At 38.8% G+C, this 24,591-nt stretch overlaps 2 protein-coding genes across 16 annotated transcripts in view; one reads left to right on the top strand and one right to left on the bottom strand.

The window, feature by feature from the left end:
• Positions 1–1,107, bottom strand: part of BBS9 (Bardet-Biedl syndrome 9) — a 468,999-nt gene extending 467,892 nt beyond the window's left edge. For 12 of the 15 annotated variants that reach the window (XM_021709171.1, XM_021709174.1, XM_021709176.1 and 9 more), the window contains exon 1: positions 361–847. The gene's annotated coding sequence lies outside the window, so the exon portion shown is untranslated. Of the gene's footprint in view, positions 1–360 lie in introns of all 15 variants that reach the window. The other 3 variants (XR_002481520.1, XM_021709169.1, XM_008051198.1) reach the window with 2 other exon arrangements.
• Positions 1,108–1,345: 238 nt separating this feature from the next.
• LOC103252609 (retinitis pigmentosa 9 protein homolog) overlaps positions 1,346–24,591 on the top strand; it is a 44,255-nt gene continuing 21,009 nt past the window's right edge. Inside the window, exon 1 of the mRNA XM_021709183.1 lies at positions 1,346–1,458. Coding sequence (XP_021564858.1) covers positions 1,346–1,458 — 113 coding nt within the window. The remainder of the gene's footprint in view (positions 1,459–24,591) is intronic.

Genomic DNA, 24,591 nt, shown 5'->3' with positions numbered 1-24,591 from the left:
AATAATCCTATTACAAAAAGGATTAGCGGTATTAGTACATGCATCCTCCTTCAATCACATTTTGGGACCTGCTTTGCCCATTTGCTCACAAACCTGTTGAACTGTCACAGGAGGAGGATGCTCTTGCACCACGTGACATCCTCAGTGGAATCCTTAAAAATTCTCACCTTTTTCTCGAAAACGTTCACAGAATCTCACATGCTTTGTGCTCCTAGAATGCGGACATCCTTCCTAAGACACCGATCACTTTACGTCCCCTAAACCATTACATTACATTCGTGGATCGGTCTCGTCCGCAAAACAAAACGTTGGAAAGGGCATCCATGTACCCGAAGTTTAATACTAGACATGCCTTCTTACCTGATGGCAAGTCAGATGGGCTCTGTCTCACCTTTCTGGGAAACTCTTTCCGCAGATTTCCCTTTAAGAACGCCTGACAAGGTCCCAGTGATGGAGCAGAAAGAGCAAGAACGACGGGTGCAGAGAAGAGTTACCCTTAGCTTCCCTACTCCTTCTCGTTCTCCTGTTCGAACTTGTTCCGCGTCCCGGGCAAAGAGAGAGTCTTACCAAACAGCATCACCAGCTCCGCAGCGTTGGAGCGATTCCCCCAAGGAGCGCCTCCGCTCCCCCTGTCAACCTCCGAGGAAACGGCATCTATCCCTTGGAAGAGACTAGGCAGGCGGGAACAACTGCAAATCCTGCCGCTGTCCAAGAGAAGATGAGGGCAGAGGCGGCGAGTGGGATGGAGCAGAAAAGCCCCAGGCGCGACGGAGGGTACCTCCCCACTCCCGCCTAACTCCGAGCCATCTTCGCCCTGTTGTCATAGCGCTTCACAGCGGGCGCTACTGCGCATGTCGGGCGCCGCGCCGCGACGCCTTCTGGGGGTTGAAGTCCAGAGCGGCTGAGGCAGGGAAGGCGGAGAATGACCTCTAGGAGGGCCGCGGGCCGAATCCGATTTCTACCGGGGCGGGGCTCGTTAGAACCGTTGCCCCGTCCTCATTAGCAGAGAGAGATAACGAATGCAATTCCTTTCCTGTCCTTGCGGTTGTTCCTCAACCCCGAAGACCCACCTCCCGCCGGGACGGCGGGCGCAGGCCACGCCCCTCCCTCTGCGCTCCCCGCCCCGCCCCTCGGCGCTCGGGAGCGGGGCTTCCTGGGGGGAGGGCTCACGCAGACTGGCGTGCGGGGTGGGGCGTCGCCGGCTTCGCCGCTTGTCTGGTGTCCTGTGCTTTGGAGGCTTCGGTCAGCGCCAGTGGCCTGTTGACTTCCTGCAGAGTGGCACCCGAGGGCCCCGTCCATGGACCGGGCGACCGTGGCGAGGGTGGGCGCGGTAGCGAGCGCCGGCATGTGCGCCCTGGTGTCGTGGGCGGTGCCGGCCCTGCACATATTCACCTTGAAGAGGAAGACCGGGCGGAAGAGCAGGACCATCGAAATGATGGAGCTTCCGAACCGTTTCCAGTTTGGATATGTTTGTCCTATTTTGCACCTGTCTCCTGATGCACGTGTTAAATGTTCGTCTTAGTGTATATCTTGAAGTGGATTTCCTGGTATATAGGATTTGCAAATATTCAACTTTACAGAATAATGCCATTTTTTTTTTTTTTTTTGGTCCAGTCCTTACATTTAAATTCAGTGTAGTCAACCTTGAAGTTTTTGTTGTTTGCCTTTTTCAGTGGATTCTAGCTTAGGTTTTAAATTTCCTGTTTTTCACCACGAGTTCATATTCCCAGTAGGAATTATTCTAAATTTTTGCATTTTTAAAGGTAAAACAATTTCATGAAAATGATTTAAGCCATCAGTTTTCTACTACTTTGATATTAAGTCATCATAACAGTGGCTATAAAGAATAGAAATAGAAAATATTTGGATTGCCAATATTAGAGCTTAAGCAAATTATGATAGAAAACTCTTTCACTATTAAGATTCATGTTATTGAAAGTTTAAAAGCTTCATAATATATTTGTAGGTGAAAAAAGTTTTAGAACATCGTATGCCACTTGATATTTTTATTTTAAAATACAGAAAAAAATTATTGGAAAGAATTTTCACAAGAATATTAGGTATTAAACAAACTTATGAATATTTAAATTTTTATAATGTTTTTTCAGTTTTCATTAATTGGCCATGTATTAACCTTTGTAACTAGAACAGAAGTTTTTAAAATACCTGAATGGGGCCAGGTGTGGTGGCTCATGCCTGTAGTCCCAGCACTTTGGGAGACTGAGGTAAGAGGACTGCCTGGGCAACATGGTGAGACTTCGTCTCTGCAAAAAAGTCAAAAACTGAGCGAGACATGATGGCACACGCCTGTGTAGTCCCAAGCTACTCAGAGGCTGAGTCGGGATGATATCCTGAGCTGGAGGATCACCTGAGCCCAAGAGATGATTTTGCCACTGCACTCCAGCCTAGGTGGCAGAGTGAGAATACTAGAATAGAATACTATATGAAAATTTTAAAAATCACTGTAAGCAGAAAAGCTTCTGAAATTTTTAATAGATTCACCCTGTTTCAGTGACAGTATGAGATAGTCTGAAGAACACTATTTGCTGGAAAACCTAACGTCATTTGCCATTTGTAGCATGAAAAGCCTTTTTCCAACAGTTGGTGCCAAAATCTCTTTTAAAGAGTATGGTAGCTTACAAAATGGTAGTAGTTTTTGAGTTTTTTTCATCCTTTGCTGTGCAACATTGCAGTTCTACTCCTTGAATCTGAATTTGTCCTTGCCGACCTGCTTTGGCCAATGAGACATTAGTAAGCATGATGCAAGTGAAATCTTGAAAAGTGCTTATGCATTGGAGCTTGCCCACTAGTTTCCATTCTTGGGAACATGGTGACCATTTCCTTGTGAATAATCCTGGGGAAACCTGCTGGATGCCATCTAAGAGAAATGTCAGGTAACCTCCATTGCCTTAGTAGACATGCAGATAAGGCCATCCTAGAGCAAACAACCCAAGCAGAGCTAACCGCAGAGATTCGTCAAGCCAGACCAAAGCAGAACTGCTCACCCAGCCCACGTAATCTTTTAAACTCACACATATTAGAGACATGTAGATAATACCCATCGTCAAGGCCATATGCCAGGCATTGTGCTAAGCATGTTACATCATTTAATATTCAGAATACAGAACTCAATAATTTTTTTTTTTTTGAGTCCGGGTCTCACTCTGTTGCCCAGACTGGAATGCAGTGGTAAAATCACAGCTTGCTGCAGCCTCAACCTCCTGGGCTCAGGCAGTTCTTCCACCTCAGCCTCCAAAGTAGCTGGGACTACAGGCATGTGCCACCATGCCCAGCTAATTTTTTTTTATTTTTTGTAGAGACAAGTCTTGCTATGTTGCCCAGGCAGGCCTTGAATTCCTGTGCTCAAGGAGTCCTCCTGCCTCAGCCTCCCAAAGTGCTGGGATGTCAGGAGTAAGTTTCCATGCCCAGCCAGATCTCAATAATTTTTTGCCTTAACACCTACGACAAAATAAAGTTGGAAAGAAATAATCCCTAACCTTACTTATGTGTGATGCTCTCTGATATTTCTACTTTCTATTATTTTATATTTTATTTCATTTTTTAAAATATTTCTGGCAATTCCCTAAATTGATTGTGCAATCCTCTAGTATCTCTCAACCCACAGTTTGAAAAACATGAACATAGCACTTATCAGTCCCAGTAAATATCTATGAAATGAATGATTGTTATGTAGGCAGATTTGGCACATCAGCAACAGCAGTATATGTGTAGCATCACTTAGTATGCTACCATTTGGTAACTAGAGAGAACTGTTTAAAACAAATCTAGGCCTTGATAATATAGTCAATGTTTCAATTGTATTCTGCTATACAGAGAGGGAAGGTTTTTAATGGACGTATTGAAATAACCATATTGTCATAAGAATATTCACAAACATATTTCTAATTCTGAAGGAATCAAGTAAGGAGAAAGCATGTTTTTATCTTTATTTGCAGTAGTATCCTTTATCAAATTGCTGTAAACTTTAGATAGCTTAGGAGAAAAAAATTTCTTAAATCTGGAAAACAAACATTTGAGTAAAGGACTAATAACATTTCAAATAAAAGTCATAAAAACATTACATTTATCTTTTCAAATAAAAGTTATAAAAACATTTATCAGTTATTCTTTGTAATGAATTTTTATTTTGCTTGATCAAAATAATTAGTAGTTTCATGACTCATCATATTTTATTAAATTACAGTTCTGGAAACTTTTATGTAGTTCATTGATCTTTAAGTTATCAGAAACCTGTATTCACTAGTACTTGGTATTTTTCATGAGTGTGTGTAAATTTTTTAGAGAAGAATTTAAAGCAAAACCATGGATGACAAAAATCTTAAATATGGTTAAAAATCTGATGACATTTACAATTACAAGAACATTTATTTATTTCTGTTGCATGCAGCATTTTAAGATAACAACCAGAATTATGACTAATAACATACTAGATTTGTATTAATTTGTATAATTTTTGAAACATTCATATCAACAACATTCCCATAATTGCAACTAAAAAAAGATCTAATACCACTTATCATATGACAATGTTTCTTATACAATTTACTAAAAAGCCTAATTATTTAATATTTCTACAAGATGAGAGCAATATCTTTTGAGTCTTTCCAGGACCAACTGGGAAATCTGAAAATTAACTCCAGGTTTAAAAGACTTAAATTAGAATCTGATTTTGGAAGTTTGTCAAAGATACTAAAAGACTCAAAAACATTATATTTATTGTTTATCAGGATTGTGAAATAATATGTATGCATATAACGAGAGTGATAATCAAATGCTTAAAAAGTAATACAGAGAGTTACATTTTTTAAAAATCTTATGTCAGGCACAGTGGTTAACACCTGTAATCCCAGGACTTTGGAAGGTCAAGGTAGGAGGATTGCCTGAGCCCAGGAGTTAGACTAGCCTTGGCAACATAGCAAGACTTCATCTCTAAAAAAATATTTAAAAATTAGCTGGCCTGGTGTCACATGCCTTTAATGCAGCTACTCAAGAGATTGAGGTGGAAGATCACCTGAGCCCAGGAGGTCAACACTGCAGTGAGCTGTGATCATGCCACTAACCTCCAGTCTAAGAAACAAAGTCCCCAACTTAGAAAAAAAAATTTTTTTAACTGTTGTAAAGTTCAGAGTTTTTTTAATAATCAAAAGTTTAATAAAGGCAACATAGAAAATAATCACTGATTATAAAACATAAAATATTTCTTCTTTCTTAGGCCAACTACCAAAAGGTAAAGAAAAACCTTCTGCAGTGTGATTGTTTCTACTTATGGGAAGATATTTTAGATAACCTGGAAGTCAAATCTGATGAAAAGGGTACTTGAATTTAATCAGACAAAGGAAGAATGTGTTCAAGGCATGATTATAACAATTCAGACACATCAAGAAAAGCCAAGAGTATAGAATCAAGTTATACTGAAGCAAAACATTGATTTTCTATGCCTTTAAGGTAAATATTTCAGTATAGGGCTATACCAGCAGTATGAACCAGAAAAAAATTTACAGAAGCTAATGAAAATGTTGAAGAAGAGAGTTATCACCCCGGGCCTTCTCAATAAGAGAAAAAGCTAAATGCAGTAATGTTTGACCTACAAATCATAAGCAGCAAGACACAGCAAAAGCTGAACCTCTGAGAAATTTAAAAAGTGAAACTCTACCTAAAGACCTCAAGAAATGAAATTGCTACTTTAAATGAAGAAGAAAATATTTTCAACATGAAACTAGGAAAGTTAAATGGATCTCAGGAAGAAATGTGGCAAAAATAGAAACTATCTTCAGTTTAGAAGATAGCTGTCAAATGAATAGTTTTTAGAATTCAAAAGCAAATCCTTTTGCAATTTTATTGAGGGGAGAAATAATTCAAGAAAATCGTTTTGTTTTACATATATAGGCCCATATATCACTGCCTGAAAACATTGTTTACCCCCGAAAACAATGTTTAATTATTAAAAAACACTTATAATTCTTTTTTTAATCCCAGCCAAACTGATCATTCATAAGCTTTTTCATAAAGCTCAATTTTCATAAATGGCCTTTGGCCTTTGACTTGTTTAGCACTCATCATTTTCTTAACCTCCTAGTCTTAGTCCTATAATTTTTCATTTTTTGATACTGAAACAACCAATCGTTTTACCTTAGGACAAAAATGCGCCGTTTAAGTTTGTTTTTGTCTTTTTCTAAGACAGAGTATCACATTCACCCAGGCTGGAGTGCAGTGACACAATCATGGCTCACCGCAACCTCCTGGGCCCAGGTGATCCTTCTGCCTCAGGCTCCCAGGTAGCTGGGACTACAGGCACCTGCCACCATATCCAGCTAGTATTTTTTATTTTTGTAGAAATGAAGTCTTACTATATTGCCCAGGTTATAAAAGAGTCTTTATCATACAAAGGTATCTTTTTTCTAAATTTATTTTTTGATAAATAAACCTAAATATATTTGGTCTTTTTATAAATTTTAGCATGCCAAGAACAGTTATATTTATACAGTGATTTGTTCAGTTTTTATCTTACTTAGATGTGACCAAGACATTTAATACATGTCTATTATTTAACATAACATAACTGTAAGATTTTAAATTACATAAAAATTTTATTTATAAATACTAATTCCATTTACAATTAACTTATTTATTAACAATTGCATCTAGATTAGGTAAGAACATTTAAATATTAGTCACAGCTAGCCTTATTTGAAGTTTGTTAAGCAATTTTATATCTGTTAGTATTAAGTACCTAAGTAAGAACCTTAAAGTTAAACACATAGCTTATCCTGTCAGCAACTCAGAAGATATAGCTGTTTTTATTATATCAACTATATTAAATTAATCTTACTTATCAAAGAATTGCACAACAAAGATAATTGTGATTTACACTGGGTTCATGGCATCATGACCTTACAACATCTTGTAAAAACAAATACAAACCTTCCTGCCCAGTAAGCCTAGGCAAAATGTACATTGACAATTTTAAAGACATTTTAATTTTATATTCTAAACTATTTAAAAACTGATTTTTTTAATCAAGTATTTACTTAATCCATGCAAACTAATAAAAAGATAGGGCAACCCCCTCAGGTCCCCTCCCACCATGGGAGCTTTTCTACCTTCTCAATAAATCCTGCTTTCTAAAAAAAAGATAGGGGTTACTTAGTATGTATTTTATATGAGCACTCATTTATTTAATTGGAATTGAATTTTTTTTTTTTTTTAGTTGGAGTCTCACTCTGTGGCCCAGACTGGAGTGCAGTGGCCGCTCCCGGCCACCGCAGCCTCGACCTGCTGGGCTCCAGTGATCCTTCCGCCTCAGCCTTCCAAGTAACCGGAATTACAGGCGCGCGCTACCACACCCAGCTAATTTTTTTATTTTATTGTAGAGACGAGGTCTCGCCTGCCCAGGCGGGTCTCGAACCCGCGGGTTCAGGCAATCCACTCACCTCAGCCTCCCAAAGGCACGGGATTACAGGCTGAGCCACTGAGCCCGGCTGGGAATTGAATTTTTATGGATAAAATTTTGACTGGCTGAGTGCCACATTTTATTCTGTGAACACACCATATGACATATATGTACATGAGCATAAACATTTAAACATATATGCATAAGTACAATAAAAATCTGATGGCTTTTATTTTGGAATTTTAGTCATGAGATAGTAAAATAGATAAACTCTTTCCTTATAAAAGACAGCTGGATCCAAATAAGTTTTCTGACAGGATAAAGCTAAACTTTAAGATTTTTAAGCCGGGCTCGGTGACTCAGCCTGTAATCCCACGCCTTTGGGAGGTGAGGTGAGTGGATTGCCTGAGCCTGCGGGTTCGAGACCCGCGGGCAGCGAGACCTCATCTCTACAATAAATCAAAAAATCAGCCGGGCTTGGTAGCGCATGCCTGTGATTCCGGCTACTCGGAAGGCTGAGGCGCAAGGATCGCCGGAGCCCAGCAGGTCAAGGCTGCGGTGGCCGGGAGCGGCCACTGCACTCCCGTCTGGGCGACAGAGTGAGACTCGAACTCAAAAAAAAGATTTTTAATATAGGTCATGCTAGGAAAGTTGTAAGCCAAACTGGATAAGGCAGTTAAGTCAGTTACCAATATACTGAATTAGACAAAGAATAGTTAACTGTTTTTGTGTGCTCAATTAGACAAAGAATAGTTAACTGTGAAAATATGACTGTATTATGTGAGAAAGTCCATAATATAAGAGTAGTAATTCTAACAAGTAATCCAGTATTTTCTTAACCTCAGTTGTTTTTGAAGATAAGAATGTTGCCATTCCTTTTAGTATAGAGGTGATGTCTTTTACCTGTGAATTTCATCTTTTGTTCTTAAAAAACAGCACAAAGTTCAAAAAGATTTCCTTTAGCATCTACTAGTTTTCAAATGTTTTCATTTAAATAGTCAATATGCCAGAGTAGCTGAGATGTTTGGGAAAAAGAGTTTCACTTGGAAAAAGATAAAGAGGTTAGATGTGGTAGCTCAGGCCTATAATCCCAGCACTTTGGGAGGCAGAGGCAAAAGTATTGCCTGAGCCCAGGGGTTCAAGACCAGCCTGGGCAAGTTGGTGAGACCTGGTCTCTATAGTAAATCAAAAAATTAGCTGGGCATGGTGGCCAACACCTGTAGTTCCAGCTAATTGGAAGGCTGATGTGAAAGAATCACCTGAGCCCAATAGATCGAGGCTGCTGCAGCCATGAGCAGTGCCACCACTGCACTTGTCAGAATGAGACTTCCACTCAAAAAAAAAGAGGGGGTTGGATAAAGAGAAGGAATTGTGGAAAAGATCCAGAGAAAAAAAGAGTTGCAGCTAGTTTGGGGTCAGTATTTTGTCACAAAGCAATCTTGGAGTCCTGAATTTTTCTTTTTTGAGTCTCAAGATATCAATTGAGATATGAGTCTTAGTTGTAGTGTATGTTTTTATAGCTGATGCCATTTAGTTTAGTTTTAAAATAATAAGCTGTTTAAATAATCCCATAATGTTTGAACATGTTACCAGCTGGAGTCCCAGATGATATCTTGGCATGCTGTTGAACTTTGATAGCCCATTTGTAACTAAATTTTTTGAGATGGTTAATGTTATTGCTGAATACACAAAAGCAAATTAAAATGCAATCACCGAGTACACAAAAACCGAATGACTGCAAGTGCCAACAGAAAATAAAGTACATACTTACCAAAAAGAATGATGAGAAACCTCAGACTAGAAATCAGACCATCTTGGTTATTGGGCTACCCCCCTGCTCAGAGCCTCAATTTCCTTACCTTATATGTCTTGCCTACCCACATAGGGTTTCTGTGAGAATCATCTGAAGTAATGTGTGGGCGAAAGTGGGAGATTTGTGTAGCACTATGTAAAAGCGTGGAATCATATTATTCTATTAATAGAAGACCCAATGCAAAATCACTTCCATAATAAAGAAATGTACTATCTCTCAGAATAAGAAGCCTGGATAGACAGTAGTGTTGGGATTGGTTTATCAAATGTCTCTGCAACCGCCCCAAGAATCCAGGGGTCTCCTGTCCTCTAACATCCAGGGGGGGTTGACTGCTGCCTCTCATGGTTCCAATATGATTGCCCTAGATCTAGCTACCACATGCAGGTAGCATCATCCAGAGGCAGAAAAAGGTCTTTGATTCTCTCAAGTATTATTTATTCAGAATGAGGACAACCGTTTACTGAGAGCCTCCCTCCTCAGACCTCCCCTCATATCTCATTGGCTAAAATTATGTCACATGCCCATTGTTAAAGCAGTTAGTGGGAGGGGAACAACTACTATGACTGGCTAAGACAAGTCAAGATTCACCTCCATAGAGAAGTGAAGGGGCCTCTACTCTCTAACCAGCTTCCTGTGAAGTGCGTGACCACCTAAGATTCCTGAACAAAATCAGAGGTGGTAGCAAGAGAAGGAGAAATGGCGATTGGGTTGGCAACTAGTAATGTTTGCCCCAGATTACCAATTAAGTTTGTTTCCCCTTTCTCCCTGTCATTTACCTACAAGCCGAAAATAAAGTGCATTGCCATTTTTCCTCCAACCCTTCAGGTTACCAACTGTTAATGTTTATAAATAATTTTAACTGGTGTTTTTAGTGCATTATTACTGAGTTTCTCAAATATTTCTACCGTGCTGCTGTAGAAGACTGTGGACATGTACACCCTGGGGCTTACTTCACCATGAGAGTTTTTAGAAGATTGGTATTTGGGGTAGAAAAAAAATAATGCTTTTACATTGTACTCTAATCTAGCCATGTTTCTGTTATATGTATTAGAATATGACCTTTCCCTTTTACTACATTTTCCCTCCCTCATCTCCCCAATGAGGAAAAGGTCACTGGTAAGATAAGAGCTAATAAAAATACACCTTAGGAGCAAAATAATTGTGTCACAGTTATACTGTGAAGGGTGGTCAATATTAGCAGGAGAAAGTCTAGTCTTTTTTTTTAGTTGCCCCATTCTGAACGATTCAAAATCTGTCCAGCAGCACAGACTCAGGATCAGATATAGCTACCTCACCATGCCTGGGCCAACACCAAGGCTGCTTGGTTGACCTCAAGAATATACCTGGAGGGGAAGAAGAATGAAAAAAATCTGAGGGACTCATGGAAGGGGGACAGACAACATAAGAGAGTACAAAGCGACGTGTTTCTTACTTGCCTGGGCTGGTGCCTCAGTACAGAGTGAAGGTGGAACATCTTCCACCACTTTCCAGAAGGGCCACTGCCCATCCATACTTCTCATTCAGAGAGAGAATGCATTTCCTTGTTATTGAAGTGATTCTGATTTGGGTCTTTTATTACTCATAAATGAATGTGATTCCTCACATTTACATAATGTTGTGCAGATCTCCCTCCTTCTTTTACCCTACATGTTTATGGTTGACTAATAATTATTTTATTCTCTGTCTCTGACAATGAACATCTGGAGGGGTACAGCACACCCTTCCAGATGATACAGGCATAAACTAAAACATGGTGGATAAAAATAATGCTTTACATTTGTAAACACCAGGGAAGGAATTCCTGTTTGTCTCATTGGTTAATAGATGAAATATTATTGCATTGAATCTATCATTTTCAGATTGAATCTATCATTTTCAGAAAACTGGGCTGGATTTGAGGGATGGCCCTGTACATTCAAGATACTGACTCCATTTTTTATGTTCTACTACTGACAACTTTCAAGCTCCACCTCCACTTCTCTCTCTGCCTCACAGGTAAGCAACCTGTTAGTAAGCCCAAGCACTCCTTTCCTTGACACCAGAGAATTTCAAGCCACACAACACTTTGGGCCTGGTGCAGAGATATTCTGGGTTCCACCATCTAACCATGACAATCCCAGGGCCACTCATTTCTCCTTTGCCAAAGTCATTTTTGACCAGCTTTGGTGCCTGACCCTCTCTCCCCAAAAGCCTCTATATGTGAGTAATAAATTTCTTGTACCTTCTTGGTGCATGTGTGACATTATTACTCTCTTTTTTTTAAGACAGTAAGGAAGACTTTATTCAAGAAGGACTATTGTAATGAGAGATTGGCAGTAAGAGATACAGATCTGGCTCCAATCCAGCATCATTAGTCTTGGCATCAAACCAATTTGGGGTGGGAGGGTCCGCCATGCTTCCATGGAGTGACTAGAGCACCCTGTATGTCACCATGGATCACTTATCAAAAAACTTCTCAGTCTGGTGTCAAAAGAGGTTGAGAACCCTCTCATATAAATAGGAGGTATATAAGCAGCAAAAACATTTTCACTACTTATAAGTGCTAGCATACTAATCACCAAGAAGAAATGCCTAGAACAGGAGGAGGTGAGGCTGTCAGACTACTGAGATGTGCTTCTGTTATTTTTTTCCCTATCAGCATCCCACTTCCCTACCCACTCCTTTTCTTTCTCTCTCTCAGTAACTGCACCTTGATTTTGCTTTGAGAAACGACTCTTCTCACCACTGTAAGTCTAAGTGGCTTGGGTAAAGCTGATCCAACTCCCTGGTGTTTATGATAGATATGTAATTTAGGCTTAGCCAGTCAGAATACTGAATAACTTTGTCTGCAGTGATTGTGTCCATCAGAGTTACATGACTCTTGCTGATCCAAATGAGTAGTGTAACACATGGAAGTCTTATCAGGTTTCTTTTAGTTGGGGCTGTTAAATTAGTGACCATCTTTGTCTTTTAGTGTCTATCTCTGCCATCACAATAGGAGAACCTATATGAGAATAAAGCAATTCAAAGGAAAATGAACCTGAGAGAGGGAGAAGAGCTGTCTCTATCATTTCAACACTAAGATTCAGTAATTTCTGAAGTTTCACCCCTGGACATTTCACATATGTGAGCCAATAAATTCATTTTTTACTTAAAACAGTTTGGACTGGGTGTACTTGTTCACATCTGTTACCCCACCACTTTGGGAGGCCAAGGCAGGAGGATCACTTGAGGCTAGAAGTTCAAGACCAAGTTGGGTAATAGAGTGAGACCTTGTCTCTATAAAAAATTAACCAGGTATGGTGTCTTATGCCTGTGGTCCCATAGCTACCTGGAGGCTGAGGCAGGAGGATTACTTGAGCCCCAGAGTTTGAGGCTACAATAAGCTATGATTGCACCATTCACATCCAGCCTGGGTGACAGTGTGAGATATTGATTCTACAAGAAAAAGAATTAATTTTTTAAAAAGGATTTTATTAGGATTTTAGTCCATTGTTATTTGTAAAAGTGTCTTGACTAATATTTGCTAAGGATATACCAATCCCTGGGTCTTCTTGCTGGGAAAATAAATCATTCTGTTAGGTGTCTAAAAAGGGAAATATCTAAATTAATCAAGGCTCTTCCAGTTACATGGGAGAGAAATCCAACTCAAGTGATTTTGGCATAAAAGTATATCTTAAGGTTTTCAGTTTACTTGCTTGCTTACTATAGGGCAGGGGTCCTCAAACTTTTAAAACAGGGGGCCAGTTCACTGTCCCTCAGACCATTGGAGGGGCGGACTATAGTTTAAAAAACCATTTGCATTAGCACTGAGCGCTGACTATTTGGGTTATCACTGTGATGCAACCCCCCTAGAAACCACCCCCAACCAACTAACCAACTTCAAAACAAAAAAGTCTCCCCTAACTTCAAAAAAAAAGGCTCTCCTAACTTCAGAAAAAAAAGGCTCTCCTAACTTCAAAAAAACAGGCGCCCCTTAATTGCAAAAAAAAAAAAAAAAAAAAAAAGACCTCCTAACTTCAGGAAAAAAAGGCCCCCCTTAACCACAAAAAAAAAAAAAAGGGCTCTACTAACTGCAAATTTTTTTTAAAAATAGACCTCCTAACTTCAAAAAAAAAATAAATCCTAACTTGTTCTTACCTAGGTCCTCAGGCAGCAGCAGGCTCTGCACAGGCAAGCTCGTGACTCGTCCGATCACACCCGAGACTGAGAGGAGTCGAGAGACAGAGAGAAGGAGGGAGTCGGAGAGGGCGACGCACATTCCACACATGCGCACTGCGGGCCCGGACGAGTCGGCTGCTAGGCAGGACAGGCAGCGGCGGCAAAAACACCCGGGGGGCCGGATAAATGTCCTCAGCGGCCGCAGGTGGCACACGGGCGTAGTTTGAGGACCCCTGCTATAGGGTCTGATTATGATTAGATGACTACTGTTGTCTTTTTTCCTTTTCTTTATTCCTCCTTCTCCTTAGGGGGATGAAAATAAAAGGATTTGGATCATAATCCCAGAAAACACAATCCTGTAGGCAATAACATGAATGTTTAAATCCTGAAAGTTCCAAATCCCTACTCTAAATTTCTAAAGTTTAAAATCCCCCAAATCACAATCAAACAATAGTTTTACCATGTTGGGAGAAACTATTACCTTGTTATTGTTTTTATGCAGAAGAAAATAGATCTCAATTGAATACCATAATGACACATTTGGTATTAGGTATGACCAAGGATTCTAAAAGCGAATTTCAGTATATTATCAGCGAAGTGTTTGGTTTTTTTTTTCATTCAGTCCAATGCAATTGTTAGAAAAATTTAGGTGAGTGAATTGGTCATGCCACACAGTCAGTGCATTGGCATTCTTCCCAACTGATGCCTTTTCAGGAGTTTTGATGAATTAAAGCCTCATTTGCCTGAAGAAGCCAGAAAAGTTACTCACGGGTTCAAAAATAATTATGTGCATGGTAGGAAAAGAAGACACATAAGCAAGAGTTGTTGTTCCAGCACCAGTATCATTTCAACCAAATTTTTGGTTTGTATACGAGTACATGCAAAATGAATTTCTGCATGCCCCAAACAACATAGAAGCATGGCACAGAAGACGGGAAAATTTAATAGGGTGTATTTTGAATAATAAAACAATTTCAAAAAGAACAGCAGCACATAGAAAATGAATGAATGTATTTTACCAAAAAGAGTCGTGTCTTAAAAGAAAAAAAAAAGTTATTCTTCGTGATGAAAGATTTCAAAATATAGATGATTGTGAAAGTTAACCGGGCAACCCTCTTGGGTTGCCTCCCACTGTGGGAGCTTTTCTGTCTTCTCAATAAATCCTGCTTTCAAAAAAAAAAAGAAAAGAAAGTTTACCAGCTCTTATGTACTATCTCCATGCAATCACCCACAATCTATCCCTGTTTCCGTATATTGAATTTTCGTTTTAGTTTGTTTTTGTTTTGTTTTCTATTTCTTTTTTCATTTTTTGTATTATTTTATTTTATCTTATTTTATTTTATTTTTGAGTTGGAGCCTCACTCTGTCACCCACACTGGAGTGCAGTGGCCACTCCCGGCCACTGCAGCTCGACCCACTGGGCTCCAGCAATCCTTCCGCCTCAGCCTTCCAAGTAGCTGGAACTACAGGTGCACGCTACCACACTCGGCTAATTTTTTGTAGAGATGAGGTCTTGCCAAGTTGCCCAGGTGGGTCTCAAACCCTTGGGCTCAGGCAATCCACTCACCTCAGCCTCCCAAGGCGCGGGATTACAGGCTGAGCCACCAAGCCCGGCTTTTTGTATTATTTTAAATTGTCAGGTTTTTTCCCCAATTCGCTGTACAATGTATTACATCTTCACATCCTTTCTAATACTGGAGGTATACATTTTATGAAGTCTTCTAGAGAGTTCTAATTTGTTTTATGCATTTTTTGCAAATATGACCTCATGAAGGCATTATCTCAGTGATGACTATATATGTAAGCATTGTGTATATATGTAAAAATGTTGAAACTTCCTCAATAAATGAAGAGATGTTCTTTTTGTACATCTCTATTTGTAAAAGATAAAATTTCTTGAGAGCTTGACTCTTTGGGTAACTGGTGCAGTGGCCATGGTTGTTTTTTATTAATTTCCTCAACACTTAGATAGGTTGTCATGGTTGTTTGTCATGCAGATGACTACAGTTATAAAGCAGTTGTAAAGCTGGGTGCACACAATTACCAAAGATAGTGGTATGTGTCTATACATTGCTCTTTTTACACTTTTTAAAAAAATGAATACTGCTCATAACCTGTGTGATTGTCATTAGTATGCCTAGCTGTTCATTCTTTCAAAAAATATATAGTATTAGTGCCTATTTTGTGCAAAGTGACCTGTGAAGCATTCTTTTGTGTTCCTATATGTTTCTAAATAAATTCTTTTAAAATGCAAATAAATATCTTTGTAAATTTTTAAATTTTTTTCTTACTTTCTCTTTCTTTTTTTTTCTTTCCATTTGAGAGATAAGGTCTTGACATATTGCTCAGGCTGGAGAGTAGTGGCTATTCACAGCACAATCATCATATCACACTATAGCTTTGAACTCCAAGCCTCAAATAATCTTGATCCTCAGCCTCCCAAGTAGATAGGACTACAGGTGTGCACCACCACAACCATCTTAAGTAATTTTAAAAATTATTTTTTCCAGAATTATGTCTTCAGGATTTTGATCTCTTGTAATTTCAACATTCCAGATTACTGCATTCAGGATTCTGTCTTTTGGGATTATGATTGGCACCCAGAATAAAATAATAATATAATTTGATTCATGATGCACTATGATTTTTGGTCTGCACACGGTCCTATGTTATTTTTTACTTGTATTTGTTTATCTATATAGTATAATGAACATTCGTCCAAGTTAAGAACTAGTGTTACCTATAATTTATATCAATTTATGCAAAATTTACCCATACCATCTCCTGCCCTTCTGTTAGAGCTAATAATCACCTGAATTTTGTGTTTAACAATCTTTTGATATTTAAAAGACAATATAGTATTTTTCTTTTGCTGGGCTTTGGAGTTTATAAAAAGAGTAACAATATCTTATTAGACTATTATATACAACCTATTATATATTACAAGCTTGTATTTTTGAAAAATTACATGTGAGTCAAAGAAGAACTCAAACAATTAAAAGTATTTTAAACTTAATTTAAACATTTTTTTAATTAAAAAATTTTTAACTTGTGGAAAGAGGATTCTGAAGAGACAGAAGAGTAGAAAGCACCAGACATTCATTTTTCCTAGAAAACTACACTGGCAGAATCTGTCTGACAGAACTATTTTACAACTTTAGAGTATATTGCTGGCCTGCAACTTCCAGCAGAAGATTTAGACAGTACATTCTGGTTAATTTTAATCAATTGTTAATCTTAGCACAATAATAGCTATCCATACCCCATCCCTAACCCTATAACAAACAGATGAGCATACATCCAGAGCAGTTGCATGAAGCTTGTAGAAGCAAGCAAGGGCAAAAAGAAGCCTACTCTCCAACTACTGAGGATGAATATTATTAGATCGCTGATTGCTTCTTCTGATCACAGAAATACAGACAAAGAGGCCTGCAGCCATTACAGTTGCACCTCTCCCCATTTTTTTTCTTTTTAATTTTGTATTTTGAAGATGTGGGATACAATTCAGGGTTAGGTATGCAAATATTCGTTATGCAGGAACCCTTATTGATAAGGTGTACCCCCCACTTCCCTGGCAGTTTCCCACTACTGCCAATCCCTCCCCCTCAGCCCCTGCAGTTTTCAATTACTAGCATGCCCCCTCCCTCTGGCTGAAGTGATTTCCAGGGGATTTTAAGAACTGGTGTCCCTTTTTCATCCCCATTCATTTTTCTCTTTCTCCCCTTATGGCAGCCAAACATTAAAAACTAGAATATTAAAAAACCATACATATGGAGAAAATTAGAAAGTTACCACAAATGCCCAGGGACAAGTGCAGGCTCCAAAAAGACATGTGAAGACCTTAGATTTAAAACTCAGGCTAATCTTTGACATAAAGACAACCTATAACAACAAAAACAAAAACAAGAACAGAAACAGTAACAAAAGGCAAACTTTGGAAAGAAGGAGAAATTGAGTTCCAGAATTATTACATTGTTACATTCAAATATCCAGTTGTCAGCAAAAAAAAAAAATCACAAACCGGCTGGGTGGCTCAGCCTGTAATCCCGCGCCTTGTGAGGCTGAGGTCAGTGGATTGCCTGAGCTTGAGGGTTCGAGACCCGCCTGGGCAACTTGGTGAGACCTCATCTCTACAATAAATAAATAAAAAAAATTAGCTGGGCGTGGTAGCACGTAGCCACTGCACTCTAGTCTGGGCGACAGAGTGAGACTCTAAGTCAAAAAAAAAAAAATCACAAGGCATAGAAAGAGGAAAATATGACCCATTCATAGGAATAAATAAATAAACAGAAGCTGTCCTTGAAAAAGTTATACTCCACAAAGACTTAAAAATAACTATCTCAATGATTCTCAAATAACTAAAATAAAATGCATAGGAAGTCATGGAAATGGTATATGAACAAAATGGCAATATCAACAAACATGTAGAAAAACTAAAAAATCAAAAAATAATTTGGAGCTAAAAAGTACAATAATAAAATGAAAAAGTCACTAGAGGGATTCAAAGGCAGATCTAAGCAGGCAGAAGAATCAGTAAACTTCAAGATAGGACAATGAAATTCAAGTCTGAAGAACAGAAGAAAAAAGAGTGAAGAAAAGTGAACAGAGTTTAAGGGACCTGTGGGACACAATCATGTAAACCAACTTATACATTACAGGAATCCAGGAAAAAGAAGAGAGACAGAAAGGGCCACAGGGAATATATAAATAAATAATGGCTGAAAACTTTCCAAATATGATGAAAGGCATGAAAATAAAAACCCAAGAATTTCAACAAACTCCAAGTAAGATGAACTAAAAGAGTCCCACAAGAAGACACATTATAATCACATTTTTTAAAAACAAAGAAAGACTCTTTAGAGCAGCAAAAGATAAGCAACACACCATATACAAGGAATACTCAATAAGATTATGTGTAGATTTTTCATCAGAAACTTTAGCCAGGCTTGGTGGCTGAACCAGTAATCTCAGCATTTTGGAAGGCCAAGGCGAGTGGATTGCCTTGAACCCATGGGTTCAAGACCAGCCCGGGCAACTTGGCAAGACCTCGTCTCTACAATAAAATCAAAAATTAACCAGATGCGGTAGTGCGCATCTGTGGCTCTGGCTACTTGGAAGGCTGAGGCGGAAGGATTGCTGAAACCCAGCAGGTTGACGCTGGGGTGGCTGTGACATGCCACTGCACTCCAGCCTGGGCAACAGAGTGAGACTCCAACTCAAAAAAAAAAAGAAAAGAAAAAGAAACTTCAGAGTTCAGAATGCAGTGGGCCAACATATTCAAATTGCCAGAAGAAAAAATTATCAACCCAGTATCCTATATTGAGGAAAACTGTCCTTTTAAAGTTAGGAACAAATAAAGACATTCCTAGATAAACAAAATTTTAAGGTGTTCATTACCACTAGCTATGCCCTACAAAAAATGCTCCAGGGAGTACGGCAGGTTAAAATGAAAGGACACTAGTCAATAAAATTAGAAGCCACACGAAGAAATAAAGATCTCCATAAAGGTAAGTACATAGGCAATTATAAAAGTTACTATTTTTTTTAAATAGAGATGTGCTCTCACTAAGTTGCCTAGGCTGGCCTCAAACTCCGGGCTCAAGCAGTCTTTCTGCTTCAACCTTCCAAGTAGCTGGGACTATTGGAGCATAGCACTGTGCTCAGAATAAAAGCTAGTATTGCTGTAACAATTGCTGGTAACTGTACTCTTTGTTATCTACATGATTTAAAAGATGAAAACTTTTTCTAAAAAAAAACCCAATTATTCGTCTAAAGCTAGTACTGCTGTAACTTTGATTTGCACATTCACATTTTGTTTTCTGTCTAGTTTAAGGGACTAGTGCATTTCAAGAATTATCAGTTTATGTTTCACAGTATAGTATATAGAGATGTAATTTTGTTATATCAACATCCAAAGTTATTAAGGGAGTAGAGTTATAGTATTCCATGAAAGTGAAGAAGGTATAAATTCAGTTAGAGTGTTATAACTTTAGGATGTTAAATGTAATATCCATGGTAATCGCAAAGAAAATAGCTATAGAATATATACAAGAGGAAATGAAAATGTATTTAAATGTTTCACTATAAAGAATCAACTGGACACAAAAGAAGACAGTAATGTAGAAAATAGTGGACACAAAAGCTATAAGACATATAGAAAACAAATAGCAAAATGATAAAAGTTCCTCTTTATCAGTAATGACTTTAAATGTAAATGAGTTAAACACTGTAATCAAAAGACAGATTAGTAGAACATGTTTAAAAACATGATCCAACTATATACTGTCTATAAGAGAGTCACTTTTGATCCAAAGACACAAATATATTGAAAGTGAAAGGATAAAAAAATTCCGTTAAATAGTAGCCAAAAGAGCACAGAGGTGGCTATGCTTTTATCAGACAAAATGAACGGGAAATTTAAAAAGTTACAAGAGACAAAGAAGAGCGTTATACTGTTAATAAAAGGTTTGACATAGCAAAGACATATAACAATTATGACATTTATGCACTTAATGGCAGATCATCACAATTTTAAAAATAAGAACTGTCTGAAAAGAAGGGATAAATTTTTTAAATGAGATTTCAATACCCCACTCTCAATAATGTACAGAACAACTAGACACAAAACAAATGAGGAAAAAGAGAACTTATCATAGTAAGCCAGGTGTGGTGGTGCATGCCTATAGTTCCAGCTACTTGGAAGGCTGAGGCAGAAAGATTGCCTGAGCCCAAAGGTCAAGGTTGTGGTGGTCGTGAGCCTGCCACTGCACTCCAGCCTGGGTGACAGAGGGAGACTCTGACTTAAAAAAAAAAAAAAAGCATAATAAGATAACTAGGTCTAACAGACACTTACAGAACATGCTACTCAACATCAGTACACACATTCTTCTCAAGTGTTCATGGAACATCTTCCAGCATAGACAATGTATTAGGCCACAAATTAAGTCTCAATAGATTTGAGGAGATACATATTATAAAAAGTATCTTCTCTGAACACAGTGGAATGAAATTGGAAATCAATAACATAAGTAAAAATAGAAAATTCACAAATGTGTAAAAATTAAACAACATACAAATCAAGAAATCAAAAGGAAAATTAGAAAATACTTACAAATGAAAATGATAAGCTTATAGGAAGCAGCAAAAGCAATGCTAAGAGGGAGAGTTATAGCTATAAATGTGTACATGAAACAACTAGAAAGTTCTCAAATTGGCAGCCTAACTTTACAGCCTAAAGAATCAGAAATAAGTTGGGCTTGGTGGCTCAGCCTGTAATCCCACGCCTTTGGGAGGCTGAAGTGAGTGGATTGTCTGAGCCCGCAGGTTCGAGACCCGCCTGGGCAACTTGGTGAGACCTCATCTCTACAATAAATCAAAATGAGCCAGGCGTGGTAGCGTGCACCTGTAGTTCCAGTTACTTGGAAGGCTGAGGCAGAAGGATCGCTGGAGCCCAGTAGGTCGAGGCTGCAGTGGCCAGGAGCAGCCACTGCACTCCAGTCTGGGTGACAGAGTGAGACTCCAACTCAAAAAAAAAAAGAATCAGAAATAGAAGAGTGAACTATATCCAAAGCTAGTAAAAGGAAAGAAATAGTAAATAGTAGAGCAGAGACTAATGACACTGAGAATTGAAAAAAAATAGAACAGTTATTGGAAGGCTGAGGCAGAAGGATCACTGGAGCCCAGGAGGTAGATGCTGGGGTGACCGTGAGCATGCCATGGCACTCCAGCCTGGGTGATGGAGTGAGACTCCAACTCAAAAAAAAATAATAATAATAATAGAGAAAATCAATGAAATCAACAGTTGAGACCAGGCATAGTGGCTCATGCGCATAATCCCAGCACTTTGAGAGGCCCAGGTGGGACGACTGCCTTAGAACAGAAGTTCAAGACCAGCCTGGCCAACATAACAAGATGCCATCTCTATGGGGAAAAAAGGTAATTAAAAATTTTAAAAAGAAACCAACAATTGGTTCCTTGAAATGTTCAACAAAATTGACAAACCTTTTACATATGAACCAAAAAAACAAACAGAGAGAAGGCTCAAATTACTAAAATCAAAAATGAAAGTAGAAACATTATGACCAATCCTGCAGAAATAAAAAAGATTATAAGACACAATGGTACTCCAAAAAATTAGATAACATAGAAGAAATGGAAAAATTTCTAGAACCACCAAAACTACCAATGCTAAATCTTGAAGAAATAGAAACTCTGAAGTTTTATAACTAGTAACAAAGTTGAATCAGTAATCAAAAAAATCTCCCAACAAAGAAAACCTCTGAATCTAATGACTTCATTGGTGAATTTTACCAAACATTTAAAGAAAACCTAACAATTCTTTTTTTCAATTGATTTCAAAAAAAGGAATAAGATAGAAAACTTTCTAACTCATTCTGAGACCAACATTACCCTAATGCCAAGCCAGATAAAACACTACAAGATTTAAAAACAAAACAAAACAAAACCGTAGCCCAATTTTCTTTATCAATACTGAGGTAAAATTCTCAACAAAATATTTGCAAAACGAATTTAGCACCACATTAACAGGATGATGCACCATGACCAAATGGGATTTATTCCTGGAATGCAAGGATGGTTCTACATGTGGAAATCAATAAATGTGATACATCACATTAGTCAAACGAAGGAAAATAAGCACATGACCACCTCAATTGATACAGGAAAAGTTTTAACAGAATTCAACATGTGTTCATGATAAAACTACACACACACACACACACACACACACACACACACACACACACACACACCAAACTAAGATGGAAAAAACTACCTCAATATAATTAGAGCCAAATATGAAATACCCACAGCAAATCTCATACTCAATGGTGAAATACTTAAAGCTTTCCCCCTATAATCAAAAACAAAGCAAGGATACTCACTTTTGCCACTTCTATTCAAATAGTACAGGAAGTTCTTGCCAGAAAACAAGCAAGAAAAATAAATAGAAGGCAATTAAATTAGAAAGGTAGGAGTAAAATTATCTCTATTTCCAGATGACATGATTTTAAATGTAGAAATCCCTAAAGAATATACAAACATCTGCTATAACTGATAAACAAATTTGACAAGCTTGCAGGATACAAAATCAACACACAAAAATCACCTATGATTCTATACACTAGCAACAAATAAGGTGAAAAAAGAATTACAAAACAATTCCATTTACAATAACATTGAAAAGTATAAAATACTTAGAAATAAACTTAACCAAGAAGCCTAAATGGACATGTATAATGAAAACTACCCAACATTGCTAAAAGAAGATATAAATAATATAAATAAATGGAAACAGTCTATGTTCTTGGATTGGAAGACTTAATATTGTTAACATGTCAATACTATCTAATGTGATCTATAGATTCAATATAATTCCTGTCAAAATCCCAACGACATTTTTGCAGAAATATAAAAGCCTGCCCTAAAATTCCTATGGATTCTAAAGGGACACTGAATAGCCAAAATGATATTGAAAAAGAACAAAACTGAAGGCAGCACACTTCCTAATATCCAAACTTACTAAAAAGCTACAGTAATCAAAACAGTGTGGTACTGGCACAAAGACAGACATATAAATCAATTGACTAGAACAGAGACCTGAAAAATAAACTGTCACCCAGGCTGAGTGCAGTGGCACAACCACAGCTCACTGCAACCTCAAACTCCTGGGCTCAGGCACTTCTTCCACCTCAACCTCCTGAGTCGCTGGGACTACAGGCACACCACTATACCAGCTTGCTTGCTTGCTTGCTTGCTTGCTTGGAGTCTCAGTCTGTCGCCCAGGCTGGAGTGCAGTGACATGCTCACGGCCACCCCAGCGTCGACCTGCCGGACTCCAGGGATCCTTCCGCTTCAGCCTTCCAAGCAGCCGGAACTACAGGCGCGCACTACCACGCCCAGCTAATATTTTATCTTTTATTGTAGAGTTGAGGTCTTGCCAATTGCTCGGTCTGGTCTCGAACATACCAGCTAATTTTTAAATTTTTAAACATTTTTTGTAAAGTTGTGGGTCTTGCTATGTTGCCCACGCTGATCTCGAACTCCTGAGCTCAAGCAATCCTCCCACCTTTGGTCTCCCAAAGTGTTGGGGTTGCAGGTGAGTCACTGCGCCCGGCTGGTCAAATGATTTTTAAGCAGCATGCCAAGACACATCTTGTAAGGCATTTCTAGGTCACTTATTGGCCCAGAAAATTTCCGTGAATTCCTGGATTGGTTCATGCACCGATTTCATATCAGAGAAAAGCCTGATTTACCAGTTTGGGGACATATCCGTGTAATTTCTATGTCTATTCATATACTTCGTGTGTCCATTTGAATTTTCTAGAATACATTTGAAAGAGCTCCTCGTTATCTATTTTAGGTATCAACCACATCGAATGTCACATTTGAGGCAAATACTTCCCTAGGCTGTTATTTTTCCTTCATCTGGGGTTTTCCCCATTATTTCAAAATTGTTCTAAAAATTATATCAAATTGTTTCAAAATTCAACCTAGTGAAGCACTCAACATTGTGGAACCCTAGCTCTACATCTACCTTCGGTATCCTTGGGCTTGCTGCTTAATTCTCTGGGCCTTCTACTTGTCTGCAACACACGGATAATAACAACACTTACTATATTCAATATTACATCTATACATGCATATACGACAGAGACAGCGTGTCACTCTGTCCGCCAGGCCGAAGTGCAGCGGTGTAATCACAGCTCACCGTAACCTCTATCTCCTGGCCTCGAGGGATCCTGCCACCTCGACCTCCCAAAGCGCTGGGGATTCCAGGCCTGAGCCACCTCATAGCCAAGATGAAATCAATCCTCATTAAAGGTTTAAGCTTAGCTCGGTGACTGGTCTGGAACAAGTGCTCAGTGTATATTAGCTTTTATTTTCATCTCCGGTGCCCAAACCTTAGTAAATGTAATCTGCATTGATTATGTTTTAAGCATGGGTCCCATTCTCTGGAAAATTGGAGAATTTATATGGAGCATCTTGTTTTCTTTCAAAAATGGATGAATCCTATGCAATGAACAGCTCCCGCGTGTCTAGTCCCTGGGGAGGTTCAAACAGGATTTGCGCAGGGCCCTGGCCTCCGGCGGTGGGGACCACAGGGGCTGTCCCGGCCGGCCGGGAGGTCAGGGAAGTGGGTGTGGCCCGGCAGGCGCCCAGCCCCCAGCCCCGCCTCGGCCCCTCAGCGCCGCCAGGGGGCGCTCCC

This window comes from Carlito syrichta, unplaced genomic scaffold (assembly GCF_000164805.1).
Source record: "Carlito syrichta isolate Samal-C Ts95f unplaced genomic scaffold, Tarsius_syrichta-2.0.1 Scaffold169078, whole genome shotgun sequence".
Lineage (NCBI taxonomy): Eukaryota > Metazoa > Chordata > Mammalia > Primates > Tarsiidae > Carlito > Carlito syrichta.
The sequence above is the reverse complement of the archived record's forward strand: the minus strand, read 5'-3'. Positions and strand labels throughout refer to the sequence as shown.